The following is a 19353-nucleotide window of genomic DNA, read 5'->3' as shown; positions in this document are numbered from 1 at the left end:
AAATCCTTCTTTGGAAACAGGTGGCACTTAGGACTGTCTCCAGATGGTGCATCTTCCTCTCCCATCTGGGCACAGCTGGGTGGCTTCCAGGGAGGGACATCACAGAGGGTCCATCTGAGAAGGCTTGGCTGCTGTGGCCTGGGACATCCTGGAGGACAGACCCAGCCTTCCTCACTGCCCACTGTTAGAGGGGGCAGGGGCCAGAATGTGCCAAGGTAGCCCAGGGTTCTGCCAGAGGCTTCTTACCTAGTTTATCCTATCTAATGGTGGGTTTGGGGTGATGCTAAGCACCCCAGTGATGGGAACTATGATGGTGACGGGGAGAAGACCCATGGGACCTCTCTGCCTCCTGTTGATCCTGTACCAGACACAAGGGGTAGCAAACTCCATGACTAAGCGGAACGCTGGCTCCTGGGTTGAGGGTTCCGGACCCTCTGAGGCACTCAGCTGGGGGGTCACCATGTGGTCCTTTGGCCACACCCAGGCTTCCTGCCCACCTTTCTTTTCTAGGTATGCCTGGCCTCGTCCCTCTGCTCTCCCCATTACTCAAGCCAAGAGGCCCCTTATCTGCTGTACATGGGACGCCTCAGCCGTGCCCCACCAGCCAAGCCCCCTCCAGTCTTCCTCAGGGTGCCCCAGGGGCCAGCTGGGACCAGGGACATCGTTTAGACACATGGGTTGTTTCTTCTTGGTTTGAAAAAAAAAAAAAGCCACCATTCTACCCAGCCTCCCCTTATACTATCTGGGAGCATCCTTAGCCAAGTTCCTGGTGTGGACCCGGGCCAGTGACCCTGCTGGTCTGGACTCAGGGAGAGTGCTGGACTGGGGGCTGGGGGTGGGGAGCAGGGGCTGGTGGGGGGGAAGTACAGAGGGGTGGGGCAGGTGTCTTGGCCCAAGGGGTCTCTCCTGGGGACTTACTCCCTTGAGGGTCGGCTTGGTGTGTCTTCTCTGCCTGGCCTCTAAGTATGTGGTCTGTGTGTCCTGGCTTCCCTTAGACTTGAAGGGAAACCCCTCAGTGGAGCTCTGAGTGATGGAAAAGCTCAGAAGTGGGGTGCCTAGGAGGCAGGGCACTCAGAGTTTCCACAGAGGAAGCAAGGAAGAAATTCGGGAGTGAGGCTGATGAAGGATTCAGGAGCCAGGACCATTGGCAACCAGGTGCAAACAGAATGGCTAAGAGCCTCGATTCCCAGTCTGTAGCCCTAGGAAGGAGCTCGCAAGGACCTGGGTAGTGGCAGCTGGAGCAGCCGTGAAAGCGGAGCACTCAGAGTTTAGTCTCAAAATAGTAGTGAGATTTCCGTCACTCTTCACCCTCTTGCGGTTGCCTTGAGGCACTTGCTTGTTTGCATGGATGATATATTTTATGTGAAACTCCCTCCACCCTGAAGGAAAATGACCCAGAGGCAGGAAAGGACGAGGCTACAGATGGCCTGGGGCCCCACTGCAGAGGAGATGAAACGCAGAGCAAATGAACACCTGGGTCCAGGGCGCTGCTTGCCTCTGGGTGGGAAGTGGTCAAGGTCAGGTCCCTGGGCAGAGGGAACTGAGGATGGTGCGACCAGGTGTCTTCCTTCTATGGAGACAAGAAAGTGCAGAAGCCGAGGGCAGAGGTCGGTCTTCCCAAGGCCAGTTCTGTTGGGGGAGAGTCCAGACCTTAGGCCAGCCCAGCATCTAACCCTCTGGAAAGAGGAAAACTACCAGCAAAGAATTTCAAGCCTCAGTGTCCCTCAGCCCCACCTCGCAGCCCCAACACATATACTGCGTGTTCCCCTCGACCCTGGACGGGATCCCCGCCCTTCTGTTCTTTGCCACCCTCGCCCCAGCAGCTACTGCAGGGCCTGATGCTGAGCCGTCAGCATGACGGCTGAACTGAACCAATGGCTGGAGGCGATTTCCACGTGGGTGAGAAGGCTTGGTCAGCAAGGACGCTGAGACAACCTGTGTCTCTGATGGATCCAAAGAACAGAGCAAGAAAGACAACCGACATCTCTTCAGAGCCTCACAGTGCTGGACATATTATCTGGGGGTGGACGTGTCACCACCATCTTCCAGAGAGTGAATCTGAAGACCTCCAAGTTCACATAGCTGACCTTTATCTCTGAGGTGGGTTTCCCGTCCCTCCAGGCTGGCCCGGAACCCCAATCCTGAGCTCTTACCAGAGGCTGGTGGGACCTTCAGGGAATGATGTGAAGTTAAGGGTGACCCTGGGAGGCCAGTGGTCTGCCTGGGGGACGGGGTGGGGGGTCCTCAAGTCTGGTGCATGGAAGGAAAGGCCCAATGCCGGTCTCCAGCCTTAGTCCCTGGCGGCCTGAGTGGGGGTGGGTGCCTCCCTAGGAAAGAGGGAAGACAAGACACAATTTGGCATCTCCTTGGGACTGGACAACCACATGGGAGGAGTCCCTCTGCCATGGCAGGCTGGTGGAGGGAGGAAGAAGGGGATGGGGCTAAAGCTGAGTTCTTCTGGAGAGCCAGGGCAGTAACATGCCAAATCACCCAAATCTGGAGATCCCTGGGGTCTCTGCCTGGGCCCTCCAGGATGCCCCTCCTCCATCTTTCTGCCTTGGGATTCAGTTTCCTTCAAAGCACCTTTGGAGCCAATGGTTTCCGATCTGATCTAGAACTTTTCCTTTTCCTGTCTGTATATGGAGAGAATAGTAGTCACATCGCTTGTTGTTGCTTGAGTGCCCCCTCAGTGAGGCCCTCCTGACCTTCCTGTTTTGAATTGTAATTCTGCCTCCCCAGCCCTCCCAATCTCCTTCCCTGCCTTGTTTTGCTCTATGACCCTCTCCCCTTTCTAACACACTGTATCGTCTGTCTATCACCATCATTGTTATCTATCTGTTTATTTTTAAAATTATTTTTGTCTGCCCCACCCCCCAAATGCTAGTGTCATAGGGCAGGGGTCTTCGCTTATTTTGTTTACTGGGTCCCCAGCACTTAAAATGGTGCCAGGAACATAAGAAGCCCTTAACACATACTTGTTCAATGAATGAGTGAAGGATGGGTGAATAGGATTGTTGTAGGGATTAAACGCATCGCTGTATGTGAAGCATTTGGTAGGATACCCAGCACCTTATTATTATTTCTGCTGTTGCTATTGTTTGTTAGATGTGACTTGTACAGATTCCTCAGGCTCTTGGCTCTCCAGCTGTCCATCTATAAAATGAGGAGATTGACTCACTAGATGAACTCTCAGCTTCCTTCAGGCTCTAAAAGATCTGCAGTTCTATGATCTTTGTGCTCCAAATACTCAGAGTCTGGAAGGTTCTTCCTAAAGTTCACCTTCTGTTGTTCTCAGCAGCTCAGCTGGGTGTGGAGGTGCTAGGTAACCCTTCACGGCTCCTCTTGCTCTGTCTCTTTAGACACTATTTCTTTTGACAGTATAGGGCAGAGGTATGGAACCATGAGTCAGCCTGGTATTTCTTGGAACCTTTTCCCTTCAAAACATTTGTATGTTTTATTTGCACTGGTTTTGATGCCTTGTTTCATAACATTTTATCACTTTCAATAGAAGCAATTCATTATGTGCATAATCAGAAGCCGTTTGGTTTTAATTTCCTCAAGTGTTTTTATAGAAATAAGCAAAAAAAATTCTTTTTGCCAGACCACATGTCCTGACTTGAGGTGTGGACTTGCGGTCCTTGGAGACGAAGGTTCACACTGCCCTGCCGTGGGTGGGCCTCTGAGCTTGACCGATCCCCGTGGGGACAGGATCATACCTCAGAGGGCTCAGAAGCACCTGCTTTAGGAGCCCCCGTTGGCAGGGCTAAGATCATCCTCACAGGCGCTGTGAGGACATTTTGGGCCATTATATCTCCCCAGAATCCCCTTCTGAAAGAGGCAATCTGGAACCCCTGTTCTCCCCCACAGCTGACTTTGTGGGGGCAGCTTTAGGAATAAAGGTAGCTTCATCCTCCGGGTATCTGGCATTTGCTGACTAACTGGGGAGGCCTTGGGGGAGGGGCAGGGGACAGGTCTGGCTAGTTCTGCGCTGTTGTTCATACATGGGATTACTTCACATGTCCCAACCAGCTTCCCCGCCCAGCTGCGGGGGGGTGGCCCTCAATTCCAGCCCCCTTTTCCCTACATGCCTGGGACGCCAGAGGCCAACATGGAGCTTCCCTTCGACACCAGCTGAGTCCGGAGGCTTCAGCCCTTGGGAGACCATGGAAAGGGACAGTCGCCGGGTGAGTGCGTCTGGGGACCTCGGGCCAGAACCTCCTAGCACTGGGAAAGCAGGGACAGGTCTGGCAGCCAGGTGTGGCATGGGCACCCGGGTGCGCCTTGGGTTCCAGAGGAAATTGAAGGTGACTTTTCTAGGAGCTACTTGCCAGCTACTCGGGCAACCTGCTTTATCACAATTCCTAGAAGGGGCTGCATGGGAGGAGAAGCTGATGGGATCTGGAGACTGGTCAGGAAGCACCTCTGGGCTCTGTGGCTGGATCCTGGGTTCCCACTCTGTGGTCCCTGAGAATCCCAGCCAGTGTGTGTGCTCTTGGGAAGTCTTTGCTGGTTTGAGAATCACAAAAAATTATTAATAACATTCTAACCAAGCTTCAAGGTTATCTCGGGTAACTCCCTCACTAAACCATCCTGGAAAAGGTGACTTTCTATGTGTATTTAAGATCTTCAACGGGCTTTTTCAGCTTTCCTTGGTCATTATTTTGAGCCTCAATAATTGTCACACTTGGAAAGTGCTTCCTTATGTCTAACCATGATTCCTTCTGCTACAATCAAGGTGACTTTCCTCTTCTGCTTTTGGTGGTAGAGAGCAGCCAACTGTCCTCTGTGGAAAAGCCAGCCACGTACATCTGAAGGCTTCCAGAGACTTTGTTCAACAATTCCTCAGCTTTCTTTTCTTGAGGGACATGCCTCTTGTGCTCTAACTTCTCCTTGGGTCTTATTTTCTGCTCATCTCCACCTTCTTCTGTTCTCTGCTGATGTGGTAGAATCTAGGACTTGGGGAAGGATGGGCCACCTTGGGAACTGAAGCCTATGTTCTGGTTGATAGTGGGCTTGTGGTCCATTTTGAACCCCAGAAGTGTTTCTGCAAACTTTACCATCATCTCTCTTGCCATTTTTTTCTAGCTCCTTCTTGACTTTTCTGTCCCAGGTTTTCTCTCCTGCCCCCTGCTCTGGACTCCTTGGCTCATGTCTCTGCCTCACCAAGGTCATTTGACCCTAGGCTTCTGGGGGTCACTGGAGCCTCTGGTGAGCAGTAAGGGTAAAACAGAGGGAGTTTCGTCTAAGTTATGGGGAAAGTGAACCCGTGGTCTCAGCCATGGGTCATGTTCCTCGGTAACTTGCTGGGAACCTAAACTTCATGGTTCCTAGACATGAGGGGTGAGAACAGAAGCTATCTGAAGGGTCAGTCCCTGGGGCAGGGTGATGGGAGGTGATAGCTGCTAGGACGCTCACCTCTCCAGAGTTAGGGACCAACATGGAAGGTCACTGGAGGGGCCTAGGATGGAGTGCAGGCTTTTCATTATCGATGGAATAAATGACACGTGTATGGCAGGTGCCATGTTCACTCTGGGGGGCCATACTAACTTACCTTGGAATGAAAGAACTGAATAATTGCTTCCTTAATTAGGGTTCTTAGATTTGTCCCCTTATTTAAAGTGGAACCTCCAAGATTGTGAGCCTGAGGTGGGAACGGAGAGAGCTTCCTGAGGATTTTAATCTTATCTACAGTGGGTTTCTTAATATAAATGAAACTGAATAAGAGCAAAGTCGGAGTAATTGATCATCCAAGGCTGTGTTTTCTGCCTGAGGACTCCGTTGTAGAAGGATACGTTGTACTTTTTGACCATCAGCTCCATAGAGTAGTGAGAAAGATGGGGGCAAGTGCTCAGGGCTGGTGCACTGGGAAAACCCAGAGGGATGGGATGTGGAGGAAGGTGGGAGCAGGGATCAGGATGGGGAACATACGTAAATCCATGGCTGATTCATGTCAGTGTATGGCAAAAACCACTACAATATTGTAAAGTAATTAGCCTCCAACTAATAAACATAAATGAAAAAAAAAAAAAAGAAAGAAAGATGGTGGCCAATGGACTTAAGCCTGAGAGGCTTCTCTGTGAGCTGGTTGGGACTCCAGGGGAATCTTGGAAAGAAGGTGGAGAAGGATCAGAGCTTCTTTGTATTCAAAAGAGAAGCTGTAGGGTGTGGTGGACAGAACACTGACCAAGTTCCAGGTCAGCTGTGACTTTGAACCAATTCTTAACCTTTCTGCACCTTAGTTTCTTCATCTGTTAAATGGAACAAATGTAGTATCTCTTTCAAGGAGTCTTAGAATAGTATCTTTCACATAAGAAGGCTCTTTGAGGAGAATATCTAGCATAGTTAGATAGGTATAGAGGTAGACATATATTCATAGCTAAGATTTATTGTCATCATCATCATTATCTAGGGTCTAGCCCTAGTACCTCTAAATTTGGACAATATCTTCTGTTCTCTGTTCCTCAGTTTCCCCACTTACAAAACGAGAGGGTTGGACAAATTGCCCCGAGGTCCCTTCCTGGTTCCATGACAGTCTCTGGAATCACATAGAGTGGAATTACAGATGTGCCACAATGGAGATGCACATTTATTCTTAAAAAATAGTGTGTATTTTGTGTTTTTTCATAAGGCATCACATTCTTAATCCTTAAAGAAGTGTCACATTTATTAAAGAAAGACAGAAATAGACCCACTGATAAAGCAACAATTCTCTGTAGAGTGGATTTTCCCCTCCTGGGTCTACTTGAAGTGGAGAAGGCTTTCCAGGACCACAGATGCAGTGGACTTGAGAACGGCTGGAGATCCCAAGGCTGGTCCAGGATGAGGCCGCCTCTCTACAGGGGCTTGTCAGGTTCCCACGATGGCAGACAGCAGGCTCAGGTGACTCTGCCGTTCCCTAGACCCTGAAGTGTAGGCACGCCCTAGGACCTCCGGCACCTGCCCTTCGTCCCTGCAGGCATGCAGCCCTCACCTGAGACCTCTGCTGGTCTCATGTGGGTCCCATGCTGGCACTGGTGCTGAGCGGCCTTCCACCAAGCCCATCCTGCCTTGCCTCCCCCTGTGTGGTCGCTGTGATCTAGCAAATGTGAGCGTGAATGTGGGGGTGTGTATGTACGGGGCTCCAGGCTGGGTGCTGGGCAGGAAGACCGACTGATGTAACAATAGCCACTTAGCTTAAGTGTCTTGGGTAAGTGTTTTGGCAAAACACCTTCCTCTTGGTACGGCAACAAGGGGGTGGATGGTGCCCAGCCAGGCAGGGAGGGTGCTGGGTTGGGGCATGAGGGAAGCTGGCACAGGGAACCCTGGGCTTTGTCAGCCAAGAGGAGGCCTTAGTAATGCCAGGTGGAGTCTGTGATAGGGTAGCAATACCCAGGACTGCCCACGGGGCTCCCATTCATACCAACCTTGAACTGTGTCAACACCCCAGCATTGGCAGAGAGGGGACGTAAGGAGAAACTGAGGACCAAGTTCCTGGGAAACCAAACATTGTTTGCTTGGCAATAGGGGGTACTCAGTACTCTTTGAACTATTTGATTAATGATTGAATGCATAGGAAGGTGTTTTCATTCTGGTCTAATAGGGATACCCAGCTTTTTCACATGTATAAGAGGCATCATAAACTAGAAGGACTTTAGCTCCCAATCAGGCTGGCAATTTTCAAGTTCTTTGTAGCAGCAGCCTCTTTCATTCAGATGAAATCTTATCTGGAGCCCATTGTATCAAACTGAAAAGTTAATCTGCTCTGTTTGAAGTGGGATAAATTTAGGACTTGAAGACTTTTACTTACTAAGCTGGATTCCAAGGCATCTCCACAGAACTTCGAATGCTCTGGAGACACTTGTCTGAAAATGGCTGTTTTTTTTTAAAATTTATTTTTACATTTTTTATTTTGTATTGGGGCATACCAGCCCAGTAACAAACAACACTGTGAGAGTCTCAGGCGAACAGGGAAGGGCCTCAGCCATACACATACATGTATCCATCCTCCCTCGAACTGCCATCCCATCCAGGCTGCCACGTAACACTGAGTAGAGTTCCCTGTGCTAGACAGTAGGTCCTTATTGGTTATCCATTTAAAATACGGCAGTGTGTACATGTCCATCCCAAACTCACTGACTATCCCTTCCTGTCCTCCCCCGACCCCGCACGCCCCAGCAACCATAAGCTCGGTCTCAGTCTGTGAGTCTGTCTCTGGAAAACAGCTGATTGTTCAATCCCTTCATTGTGTAAAGTTGCCAGCTCCAGAAAGGAATGCCGTTATCCCTCAGGTCACAGAGCTGGTTCAGAGCAGAAGCAAGATTCCCTGGTGCCTTCGGTGCATGGGGCGAGGGGCACCTCACAGCTCCGGCTCCTTGTTCTGGAGCCCAGTTTAATTCCAGGCTGCCTCGGGCCCCTGAGGCTAACATTGCCTGGGGGGGGGCGGGGGGGGGCGTGCTGGGGGCTGGGTGGGAGGAGATGCTGGGGAATCTGCCTGTGTTCTGAGGGCCCTGAATCTGTGGGGTTTCTCCGGGTCCAGGGAAGGGAGGGGAGGAGTCAGCCCTGTGTACTGGACATGCGACGAAGCCTGGCTTGGGCAGTGGGGATGGAAAGAAGCCTGAACCTCTCTGATCCAGTCCAGTTCATGCTGTAGGGTGTTCAGGCTTCCCTGCCGTGGCCCAGGGGCTCCCCAGGCTCCCAATAAGCCAGGGCGCTTTTCGGGTGCTGTTAAAGGGGCTCCTGATCTTTCTTAGTACCCCGGCTTCTGCAGGGGTTGGGGACCACCTCTTCCTGCCTAGCCTGGAGTGCTGGGGTGCCCACCCCTCAAACCTCCTTGATGCTCAGGATCCCTGGAAGAGAGACACTGCCACAGGGGCTGCAAGCTAGTGAAGAGTCCGTCCTTTTCTGAGCTTGTTAAGGGGCTGGCAGTAGGGGGAGCCTGGAGGTGGGCAGCAACTGAGGACAGGAGTCAGAAGGTCCGGATTCCTGGTGCTGCCCCCACTGGCTGTGTGACCTTCGGCAAGTCACACTGCCTTTCTGGGCCTTAATGACCTCAGCAGTAGGAAAATGGGTTGGACTAGGGGGTTTTCAAGATGCTTCTAGTCTATAGACAGCCTTGAGCACAGGCCAGGGCTGAGGAGGGAGGCCCAGTCAGTCCAGGCTGGACTTGAAGGGCCCTGATGGACCTGCCCTTGGCCATGAAGACATGTTCAAGTTGCTGTAGGTGGACCTTCTTTTATTTTTTTTAATTAAAAAAAATTAAATTTAGTTTTAAAAATTGGAGTAAAATTGCTTTACAACATTGCATTAATTTCTGCTGTAAAACCATGTGAATCAGCTCTGTGTGAACATATATCCCCCCTCCACCCTTCCCTGGTGTGCTGCAGTCCACGGGGTCGCAAAGAGTCAGACACGACTGGGCAACTGAACAACAACAACAAATCCCCTCCCTCTCAAGCCTCTCTGCCAGCCCTACTCCCATCCCACCCCTCTAGGTCATCGCAGACCACCTGGCTGAGCTCCCTGTGTTATGCACATGGTTGCATATATATGTCAGGCTGCCCTCTCGGGGCTTCTCAGGCGGCACTAGTGGTAAAGAACCCACCTGCCAACCCAGGAGACGTGAGAGATGCAGGTCAGGAGGGTCCTCTGGAGGAGGCATGGCAACCCACTCCAGTATCCCTGCCTGAAGGATCCTATGGACAGAGGGGCCTGTGGGCTACAGTCCATGAGGTCACAAAGAGTCGGATATGACCGAAGCGACTTAGCACCGACAACGCAACTCTCTCAGTTCGTCCCACCCTCTTCTTCCCCTCCTGTGTCCACAAGTCCGTTCTCTATGTCGGCATCTCTATTGCAGTTGGACGTTCTTAAGTCTAGTGTGAGGCATTATTAAAGGGTACTTTTCCCTGTGCTGCCTGGGGCTCTGAGTGACGCACAGACTGCAGGCTGCCGTCTGTGGGTAAATAACTGTCTCTGCGGAAAGCCCAGGGCACAGTCCATGGCGGCAGCCACATAACTGCTGAGATGAAGCAATCTGAGAGTGCCTGTTACACCACTCAGCACAGCCAGAGGCCCCCTCCTCCCCGGCACCTCTGGATGCAGAAAGGCCAAGGGTAGGACACACCCGGGGCTTGTTAGCTCACTCCCATCCCCCACCAGGTAAGGGGCCATGGCAGAGTCACAGCAGGAAACCACAACCCTGACCCAGGAGCCATGGTGACTCTACCCCGGATGCTTTTGGTGCAGAGGGCAGGTCTCTGGTTTTAGTCCCTGTTCTGCAATTAGACGAGACGTACCTGAATGACTTTGAGCAAAGCACACAAGTAATTAGGGCCTCTACTTTCTCATCTGTAAAATGGACATAATAATCCTCAGCAACTCCTGGCCAGGAAAGAGCTTGGAAAGAGCCCCAGGGCCCAGGGCCAGGCCTGCTCTTGTCAGCCCTCTCCCTGGTCCATCCCCCGCTGCCTTCCTGCGGACCCCGGCCCCACCTCTCTCCTCCCGCCCCAGAACATCTCGAGGGGACTGGATGAGTTTTGAGTAGGGGTCCCTGGGAGCTGCAGAGACATAGGCAGGTGGTAGTAGTGGCCACCTGGGGTGTAGGGCTGGTCCACAAGAGGGTAAGGGTTCACAGCTCTATTTGTCGAGGGGGTAAACCCAGAGACCATGCCAGGGGTGGATGGATTAGATAGGAAGAAATGGACTGGCAATGCTAAGCCAGGGAAATGGCCCTGAGTCACCCAGGCTTCGGCTCTGCCCTGTCCCCCGCCTCCCAGGGAAGGCCCAGGAGCCTCTGGTCTGCAGGCAGGTTGTGGAGAGCCTGGGCCTTGGTCCTCTGAGTTCCATTCCTGGGTCTGCTGCTCACAGGCCAAGGCCAGGGGTCAGGCCAGTTCTGGCCCAGGCTCTGCCCCTTGTTCTGGGACCTGGGGCAGGAAGTCTCCTCCCCGCCCTGTTCCCCACCTGCTCAAGGCATCTGCTCTGAGGGTGAGGTCAGGTCTCCAGGAGGGATGCTGGAATCTCAGCAACTGCTCTCCGAGAATGGAGGAAAGGAAATGAGTTACTGCTCTAGTAGGCTAGACATCAGGAAGGACTTCTTGGAAGGTGGGGTGGCAGGCCGTGAACGGCCATGGAACCTCCTATTCTGGGGGTCCTGGAAAATGAGAATACCTAGCATGTCCTGTGATGGTTTGGAGTCAGGAAGATGGAGTCAGTGGCCTCATTCTGACACTGTGTTCCTCTGGTCTTGGGGCCGCCCTTCCATCCTGCTGTCCTCGCTAGGGGGACACACTTGGGTGGCTTCCCACATGGGCCGCTCTGTCTGGCATCTGGAGGTCCAGGACTATTCTCTTGCCCTGGTCCACGGGCTTAGAAACTCTCCACCCACCCCCACCCTGTCTGACACTAGAGGGCTCGCTCTCCTGAGGTGGGGGCCTCTGGGGCCCCCAGCCCCTTCTGGGGTATCACTCTTTCTCCCCTCCCCAAAGCTTCTTCTCCACCCCCACCCCACCCCCCACTTCCCAACCCTGGGAAGCTTTTGTGACTGGAGATGACTCACCCTTCCACCTGGCTCCTTGGGCACCGAGCCCCCGGGTTGGTTCCATCTTACAGTTCCCACCTCCCTCTAGACTCAGAGAAGAGGGACCCAGGTGGGTCTCCTGCTAGGACCCCAGAGCTCAGCTCATCTCTGCTTCCTGCTGGTCAAGGCCTAGGGTGGGCAAGTTGGGACCTACCTGTGAGTGAAGCCAGCATCATGGACAGGGACCCTGCCTCCCTGGCTGCTCTTGGCCTCCTGCTCTGCCTGCCCACCCCCTGTTCCCTCCAGCCTCCCCAAGGTACACCCACCCCCATCTTCCTCTGGGCCTTCGCCACTGCAGGCCTCTCAGCCCTTTCTCTCTTACGTGGCCCCTGCCTGTCATGATGGGGTAACAGGATCAGAAGCTTTGATCAAGTCCCAAGACCACTAATCCTTTTAGAGGTTTTAGGCATGCTCTTGAGTGCCTCTGAACCCCGGTTTCCTCATGTATAAACTGGAGATAAAAATTTCTGTACAGCTTGTTAATTAAGAGCCTTGTGAAAAATGGAACAAAGGGTATAAAAGCTCTTTGCAAATTGTAAACCCTGAAGAAATGCAGGAAGTTACTGTGGGCCTTCCTGATACTCTGGGGCCAGATTCTACTTTCTCTGACGGGGCCTGGTGAGAGAATCCAAGCCCATCAATTAACTGGGATGTGAATTTGGGCATATTCTCCACCACTTTGGAGCTCAGTTTCAAAATTTATAAAATGGAGTTAATAATGCCAACCATGAAAAGCTATTATGAGGTTGAAATGGGATCAAGTAAGATGTCTGGTGGGCTGTTACATTTGTTATAGCGATGAGCATTTATAAACCAGGCTCTGTCATATTGATTCCTTGCTTATCTGGGGGAAGGAGACAAGATCAGTCCCATTTCGCACATGGGGAGACAGATTCTGAAGGGTTAATTCACCTGCCTGAGCCAGTTAGGCATGGATGTCATCATATTTGAACACAGATTTTTCCATTTGAAGCCCAGTGTCTTTAACAAGCAAGCAAATAGACACCTACCCACCCGCCATCACCAAGTGTGATGGTCACTGAGCGCTTACTCTACAGAATCACCCATCACTGCAATGCTGTGAGGCAGGGTGACCAGCTCACTGTACAGATGAGGAAACCAAGATGCACAGAGGTTAAGTCACTTTCCCAGAATTACCACCTGGCTTTGAGAGTACTGGAGGGCTCCTGACCACCAGGTTCCACCCAATCCTGACAGGCCACTGGGACCAACCCTGCTTCCCACCAGAAAGTTCCACAAGGTCGAGATCCCTGTAGGAACCCCTGGCCCCACTCCCAGATCCTCTCTGATGCTCCCAGCCCTGCAAGGTCCCAGGCCTGATTCTCAGGCCACGTCACAGATGCAGAACAAGCAGCCCATGCACAGAGAGAAGATGTGCCAGGAGCCTCTGGCTGTTGACTCAAGGAGGCAGGGGACTCAGATGCACGCAGGTTTGTGGCAGTTCCGGACTATGGGGTCCTGGGCAATCTGTGCTCTGAGCCTTGGAGTCCTCGTCTACAAAATGAGCTTCTAGATGTGTCAACCTCCCAGGGATGGAGCGAGGACCCCAGGAGGCCACAGATATGCAGGTTTATTGTAAACTCTGAAGTACCACACACTGGGAGCTATTATCATATTATTGTCTTGAGTTATGGGAATTTACCCTGAGGTGGGGATAAACTTATATTATGAGCATCACAGAAGGAGGCCTGGTAGGTCAGTGGGGATGCCACCATGCCAAGGTCCCCAGGCAGGCGCTGAGGCTTGGGTGACTGGTGGGAAGGAAGGACAGGACTCTACCTAGTCTGAGCTTGTCCCTCTCATGGCAGGACCTTGGTCTGGTCTTTTTCCAGCTCCCTCTTTCTCTAAAGATGAGCTCACACCACCTTATAGCCCTCTGGTCATGCCCCAGGGCTGTTAAATCTCAGCATGGTGGGTGCTGAGTGCACCAGTGCAAAGGGGGAGAGGAATGACCGTTTCCTGCTGGACACAGGCCAGAGAGGTCCTATTTTATCTCATTGAATCCTCAGGACGATTAGTCCTCTTCTACAGATTAAGAAAAAGGAAAGTTGAGGGGCTTGTCCAAAGTCACACTTCGGGTGAGACCTAGGATTGGGGCCCAGGTCTGCCTGACACCAAAGCCAGTGCTGTGAACAGAGGCATTGTACATTTCCACATATTCTCACCTCCTCTCCCTGCTCCGACTCCTATCCTGTTGCCCTTGAGGCTTCCAGGGGCATAGCCTATCTTTGTTCTGTGGAGCTCTAGCCTCTAGGCATCGGGGGTAGGAGGGAAATTTGAGCTCTGGTTCACCTGGGTCAGCAGCTGCTGCAGGTGCTCTTCACACCCCTAAATACACATGCGTGTGTCCCTGCTCTGCTGGCCGGGGCCTCTGGACCATGTGTATTTATCCACATCTGTCAGTGAACCCCAGTGACTAGTGACTCCTGGGATAGTCACTCCTGGTCCCTGCCCCTGGCAAGCTGAGAGTGGTCAGGGATGTGACATTCCTTCTTGGATTCATCTCAGCCTCCAGAAAAACAAAGAAGTAACTAAATCCGTTACCTCTGACTCTTAGAAGATGGAGTTAAAAAAAAAGCCAACCCTGTCTGGTAGGCTTGATAGTGTTGACTTGAGTCTGATGTTCTAATAAGCAGGACTTTTTAGTAACTGGGCTGCTTACTAATAATGTCAAATGCATTTAAGCACAGTGGTAGGTGACAGATGAAAAGGAGGTGCCTGAGGTCCAGAGCCCACCCCCTCCTCACAGCCCTGCTGACTGTACCCCCAGTGCAGGGACCCTGAGCACAGGTCCCGGCTCCCCCCCTTCCTGCTGCTCCCCCATTGCCCTCCTTGGTGTTCAGTCAACCTTTAGCAAAAATGAGAATGAGGGGCAGATGTGACCCCCTAGGCCAGGCTAGTCCCCAGCTCCCCCTGCTGTGCTGGGGACTCCTACAGGGGCTTAGAAGGCAGAGGTGTTGCGAGGGAGGGCAGAGAGCTCTGTAAGGGGCCAGGGAAAGGAGAGAGGAGGCCTAATCTGGTGACAGGGCCTGGGGGTCCTACAGACCAGGGCATGGCTGCCACCAGAGGCTGCTCGAAGACTTTCCATCAGCCCTGGCTGCTCACCAATTCCCAGTCCCAGAATGTGTGCACCCAAAGTCTTAGGCTCTTCACGGAGGAACAGCTCTGGTGTTCGTGGATCGCCCGCTCTGGCCACAGCTGTTTTAACTCTCACCTCCCTCCTCAGAGAGGCTGCAAAGCCTCCTGGTTGAACATGACCTTCAGAGCCCAACTTTCTGGGCTCACATCCTGGCTCTGCCACTCTCACATGAGAGTTTGATCAAGTTTGATCAATCTCTCTGCCTCTGTTTCCCTGGCTGCACAATAGGGATAATCAGAGTTCCTCTTCATAGGGTTGTTTCTCAAGATCAAGTGAGTAAATACATATAAAGCATGTTAAGTCCTCTGAAACTACAGATTAAAGTGCTAAGTCTAAATGAATGAATCACTTCTCCTATAGCTGAATAAGGTTAAGGACCTTGGACACCTTCTTCCCCTGCATTCTACCTTCTCCTGTTGTATTGTTGTGTGTGTGTGTGTGTGTTTGTGTGTGTGAGTGCTCACGAGTTCCCTTGTTACTGAGAAGAGGGGAGAACAAGGCAGGCCAGGGCTTTTCTTAAGCAGTGCTTCCCACACTTTTTGATGACAGCTCAAAGTAAGAATGATGTTTTATAATCTAACACATATACACAGAAGGATGGGGTGCCGGGGAGTGAAGAGGGAAGAAAGGGTGGTAACTCCCAGCTCAGAGTGAGGTCTGGCCCAGCAGCCTCTTTTTTGAGGGTCCCTAGACACATGTAGCCCCTGGAGGAGGGCATGGCAACTCACTCCAGTATTCTTGTCTGGAGAATCCCATGGACAGAGGAGCCTGGCGGGCTACAGTCCATGGGTCACACAGAGTTGGACTGAAGTGACTAAGCACAGCACAGACACACACAGCCAAAGCAGATGCCCCATGCTCTAGGCAGATGGCCCAGTGCCCTCTGCCCACCTCTCTGTATGGGGAGAGACCACCGGGTGTTGGGGACAGCAGGCTCTGAGCTTTCATTCCATCCTCAGACACTCTCTTCCCTGTTTGGGGGCTCTGCTCAGCCCTTAGCCACCTGCCCCAGGACCTCTGTCTCCTGGGTCAGCAGGGCTGACCACTGGGTGAGTTAATAGAGGAGCAGCCTGAGGGACAGCCTTCCATCTGTTTTCAGAATGCCTCCCCGGCAAGGACGCCTCCAGCCCGGGCATCCCCGGGCCGAGCACCCCCAGCCCGCGCATCACCTTCCAGGTCATCGTCTGGCAGGTCCTCGTCTACCATGTCAGCATTCACGACATCATCTCCAACTCGAGTGTACCTTGTCAGAGCCACGCCAGTGGGGACTGTCCCTGTCCATGCATCTCCTGCCAGGGCCACACCAGCTGCCAGGGCCGCCGGGGAGAGCCCAGGTAAGGGGACTCCTGCAGGGAAGGCAGGAGGGACAGGGGAGCCGTCCGAAGGCGGAGCGGCTGTGCTGGGGGCGAATCTCCAAGTTGGGCGCTCACTGCTTCTCCTCTAGTTCTTGGATGACAATGTCTGGGAAGGAGGGGCAATGGTCTGGATGGGCAGTGGGGGACCTGGGGAGTTGGGGGCAGAAAGAAACCATGACACGCAAACCCAAGACCGTGGGAAACTGGGGCAAATGCGGTAAAGCATAAGAAATCAGGACCAACAAAGCAGGTATGACTTTGGAGGCGGCACAGTCTGGGTCAAGGTACAGATTTTGAGAGCCAGAGCTCCTGGTTAGAAACCAGGCCTCTTTCCTAGGGCTGCCCTGGAGGGTCTGCCGGGGAAGCTGGGGTCTACATGGGAGTACAGCGATGATCAGGGGCCTATCTGTGGGTGGAGGAGCAAAGGGAGAGATCCTAATCAGACAGGCACTCCCCACCCCCAACTTCCCAAGCTGGCCATTATGATTCAGCTCGTACGGAGAGATGCCAAGTGGGCCTCAGGAACTGGCTCTGCCCTTAATGAAGCAGCCCTTTTGCCCCATCCCAACTTTGCCCTCCTCTTGCCCTCGAATTCAGTCTGCCCCAGTACAAACAGGCCTGGAGAAGGATCTCAGATTTGGGGCCCGTCTTGCCCTCTGAAGAGTCAATGAGGCACTTTGGTGTAGAGACCTTTGGCATCAAACACATTTCATCTGAATCCCTGTTCTGCCACTCACTAGCCAAGTAACCCTGAGCAAGTAATTTAACTTCCACGAACTTCAGCTTCCCCATCTATAAAATGGGTATAATAATGTCCATTTCACACAGTTGCTGTCAGAATTAAATAAGATACCACACACAAATGCCTAACTGGCCCATAATAGATGCTAAGTAAAAGGGAAATTGGTATCAGGCAGGGATGGTACCATATTCTGGGTGGAGAGGGCCTAACTGGGTCCTCCTGGACCAGCCTTCTTTCCCTACCCCTTCTCCTCTGTGCCACACTCCCCTCTCACAGTCTCACTCTCCCCTGCTGCTGGCCTGCTCCTAGGTATCACCTTGCCCAAGTTCACCTGGCGGGAGAGCCAGAAGCGGCTGCCACTCATCGGATGTGTCCTCCTTCTCATCGCCCTCGTGGTGTCGCTCATTATCCTATGTGAGTTTAACAGAGGGAGCAAGGCTGGCCCCTGGTCATTGCAGGGTGGAGTGGGGTTGGGGAATGGGGGCACTCAGCAGGGAGACAAGAGTGCGGAACACACACCAGCTGCCGTGTCCATAGGGATGCTCCTACAAGCGGCCTTGAACCCTGGCACCTCCAGGCCCCTTGGAGGTGGGTGGGCTGAGAGGGTGGGAAGTCAGAGGAACCAGGAGTGGGTCCCTTCTGTAGAAGTTCACCAGTCTGAACTCAGTTTCTGTGTCTTCAAATGGGATTAAATCCATTCATTCATTCAAGCTAACATGTGCTTAGTAAAATATCCTGAAGATTTCACTGGGTTATGAGGAATAAAGGAGCTAATGGCACAGTGCCCGACACAAAATGCCACTCTAAAAATCTGAGTTATTTAAAAAACAAGCATTAAAGACATTGATGAGGTAAAGGCCCCTTGGGCATTTTTGGTCAACGGGATTAAGTGTTCAGGGGTCCAATCTCCCTGAAATCCACACCCTCTTCTGGAAAAGACACTTAGGACCTATCCCAGGGCTCCCTGAGGGGGTGTCTGCTCTGAGCCCAGCATAGTGGGATACCTTAGCGGGAAGCAAAGGGGAGTACCCACTGTACCCCTCAGTCCTTGGGGCGAGTACAGTCCCCTGGGGGACAGAGATGGAAATGATTAAGGCCAAGTGGATTTGGGTATTACCATCAGGCAGAAAGGACAGCTGTGTAGGTACGGAGGCAGGGGACAGCTCCTGAAGGCTGGGGGGCCAGATGAGGACCTAGAGGATGGCAGGGAGGGGAGGATCTCCTGGGCAGGGCATCTAAGCGGGGCAAGCAGCTACAGGAAGTGTGGGGGGGCAAATGGGCAAGTTGGCATGGGGAGGGACCCGATTCACCAGAGTGAACACTCATGCAGGGACCTGCAGGCTGTCCTTCGGTTGGGCGAGGCTGGGCCACGCTGTAGAGAGCTTGAAGTGCCAGGCCGAGGGGTGAGGATTCTGTTACAGAGGCCGCACGGGGCGGTGACGGGCGGGCTGGGTGCCCATAGGGAAATCCCCAGCAGGCAGGGCTGTTTGAGGAAGAGAATCGTGGGGAAAGAAGTAGCTGGTTACAAGGGCAGCTTTAGGACCAGACAGACCTGCTGAAGCATCTCGGCTCAGCCACTTAAGTTAATGAACGTCCTGAGCCTCAGTTTCCCCGCCTGCCTGACAATGCCCATGAAGGTGTCAGCACAGAGCCTGCCTCGTGGCCCCCGTGTGAACCTCCCACCAGGAGGTTCCCCTGGAACATGCTCGACCCTGTTCCCTCCCTTCCCCGCACAGGGCACACGCTCCAGGGGAGGCCCCTGGCAGTGCGCAGAGAGCAGCAGGAAATAACCCAGGGGGGAGGTGAGAGGGCAGCCTGGGCTGGGGGGCTCTCAACATGATTTCACGCACTTCATGAAGTCCCCTGGCCTCCAGACTTCCTGGGGAGGTGGTCACTGTGCAACTCGGCAATGTGGTCAGGACTAGAGCACCCGCCTCCTGAGAGCTCTCTGCTACACACCAAGGCGATCCCAGGAGCCTCGGTGCCTGGGGTGGGGGGTGGGGGTAGAAAGACCAGGGCCCAGGAGGAAGGGAAGTCCAACAGGTTAGGGGGACTGATGTCTGGACCAGGGAGGAGCAGTCACACAGGGGGACCTCCAGCTGGGGTGACAGCACAGTGGGACCAGCGACAGAGGCGGGGTGAGAAACAGGTTGCAGACAAGAGGCAGGGTGAGGGGTCAGACCCCGGGCTTCCTCAGGCATCCAAGGTGAGGAGTTTCCAGGCAGGAGGCATGACAACTCCCGGTATGGAAAGAGCTCTTAGGAGAAGTAGTGGAGCTGATGCTCACATATGGTTTGTAAAGCTGTTGGCTTTTCTTTTTTTTTTCCCATTTATTTTTATTAGTTGGAGGCTAATTAGTTTACAATATTGTAGTGGTTTTTGTCATACATTGACATGAATCAGCCATGGATTTACATGTATTCCCCATCCCGATCTGTTGGCAACCCAACTTGTGCATTCGGGAATCAGCTACCTAGAGTTGCTCGCTGAGTGGGAAGACACTTATATATTTATTTTTGGCTGCGCTGGGTCTTCATTTCCA

At 52.8% G+C, this 19353-nt stretch overlaps 1 protein-coding gene across 2 annotated transcripts in view; it reads left to right on the top strand.

Annotated features, from left to right (window-relative positions):
• Positions 1–2066: 2066 nt before the first annotated feature.
• Positions 2067–19353, top strand: part of TMPRSS13 (transmembrane serine protease 13) — a 35360-nt gene continuing 18073 nt past the window's right edge. The window contains exons 1-4 of one of the 2 annotated variants that reach the window (XM_043482852.1): positions 2067–2100; positions 4101–4184; positions 15814–16048; positions 17121–17225. In XM_043482852.1, coding sequence (XP_043338787.1) covers positions 4164–4184; positions 15814–16048; positions 17121–17225 — 361 coding nt within the window. In that variant the 5' untranslated portion in view covers positions 2067–2100; positions 4101–4163. The remainder of the gene's footprint in view (positions 2101–4100; positions 4185–15813; positions 16049–17120; positions 17226–19353) is intronic. The other variant, XM_043482853.1, reaches the window with a different exon arrangement.

The sequence above is a fragment of the Cervus canadensis genome, chromosome 11 (assembly GCF_019320065.1).
Source record: "Cervus canadensis isolate Bull #8, Minnesota chromosome 11, ASM1932006v1, whole genome shotgun sequence".
Classification (NCBI taxonomy): Eukaryota; Metazoa; Chordata; class Mammalia; order Artiodactyla; family Cervidae; genus Cervus; species Cervus canadensis.
The sequence above is the reverse complement of the archived record's forward strand: the minus strand, read 5'-3'. Positions and strand labels throughout refer to the sequence as shown.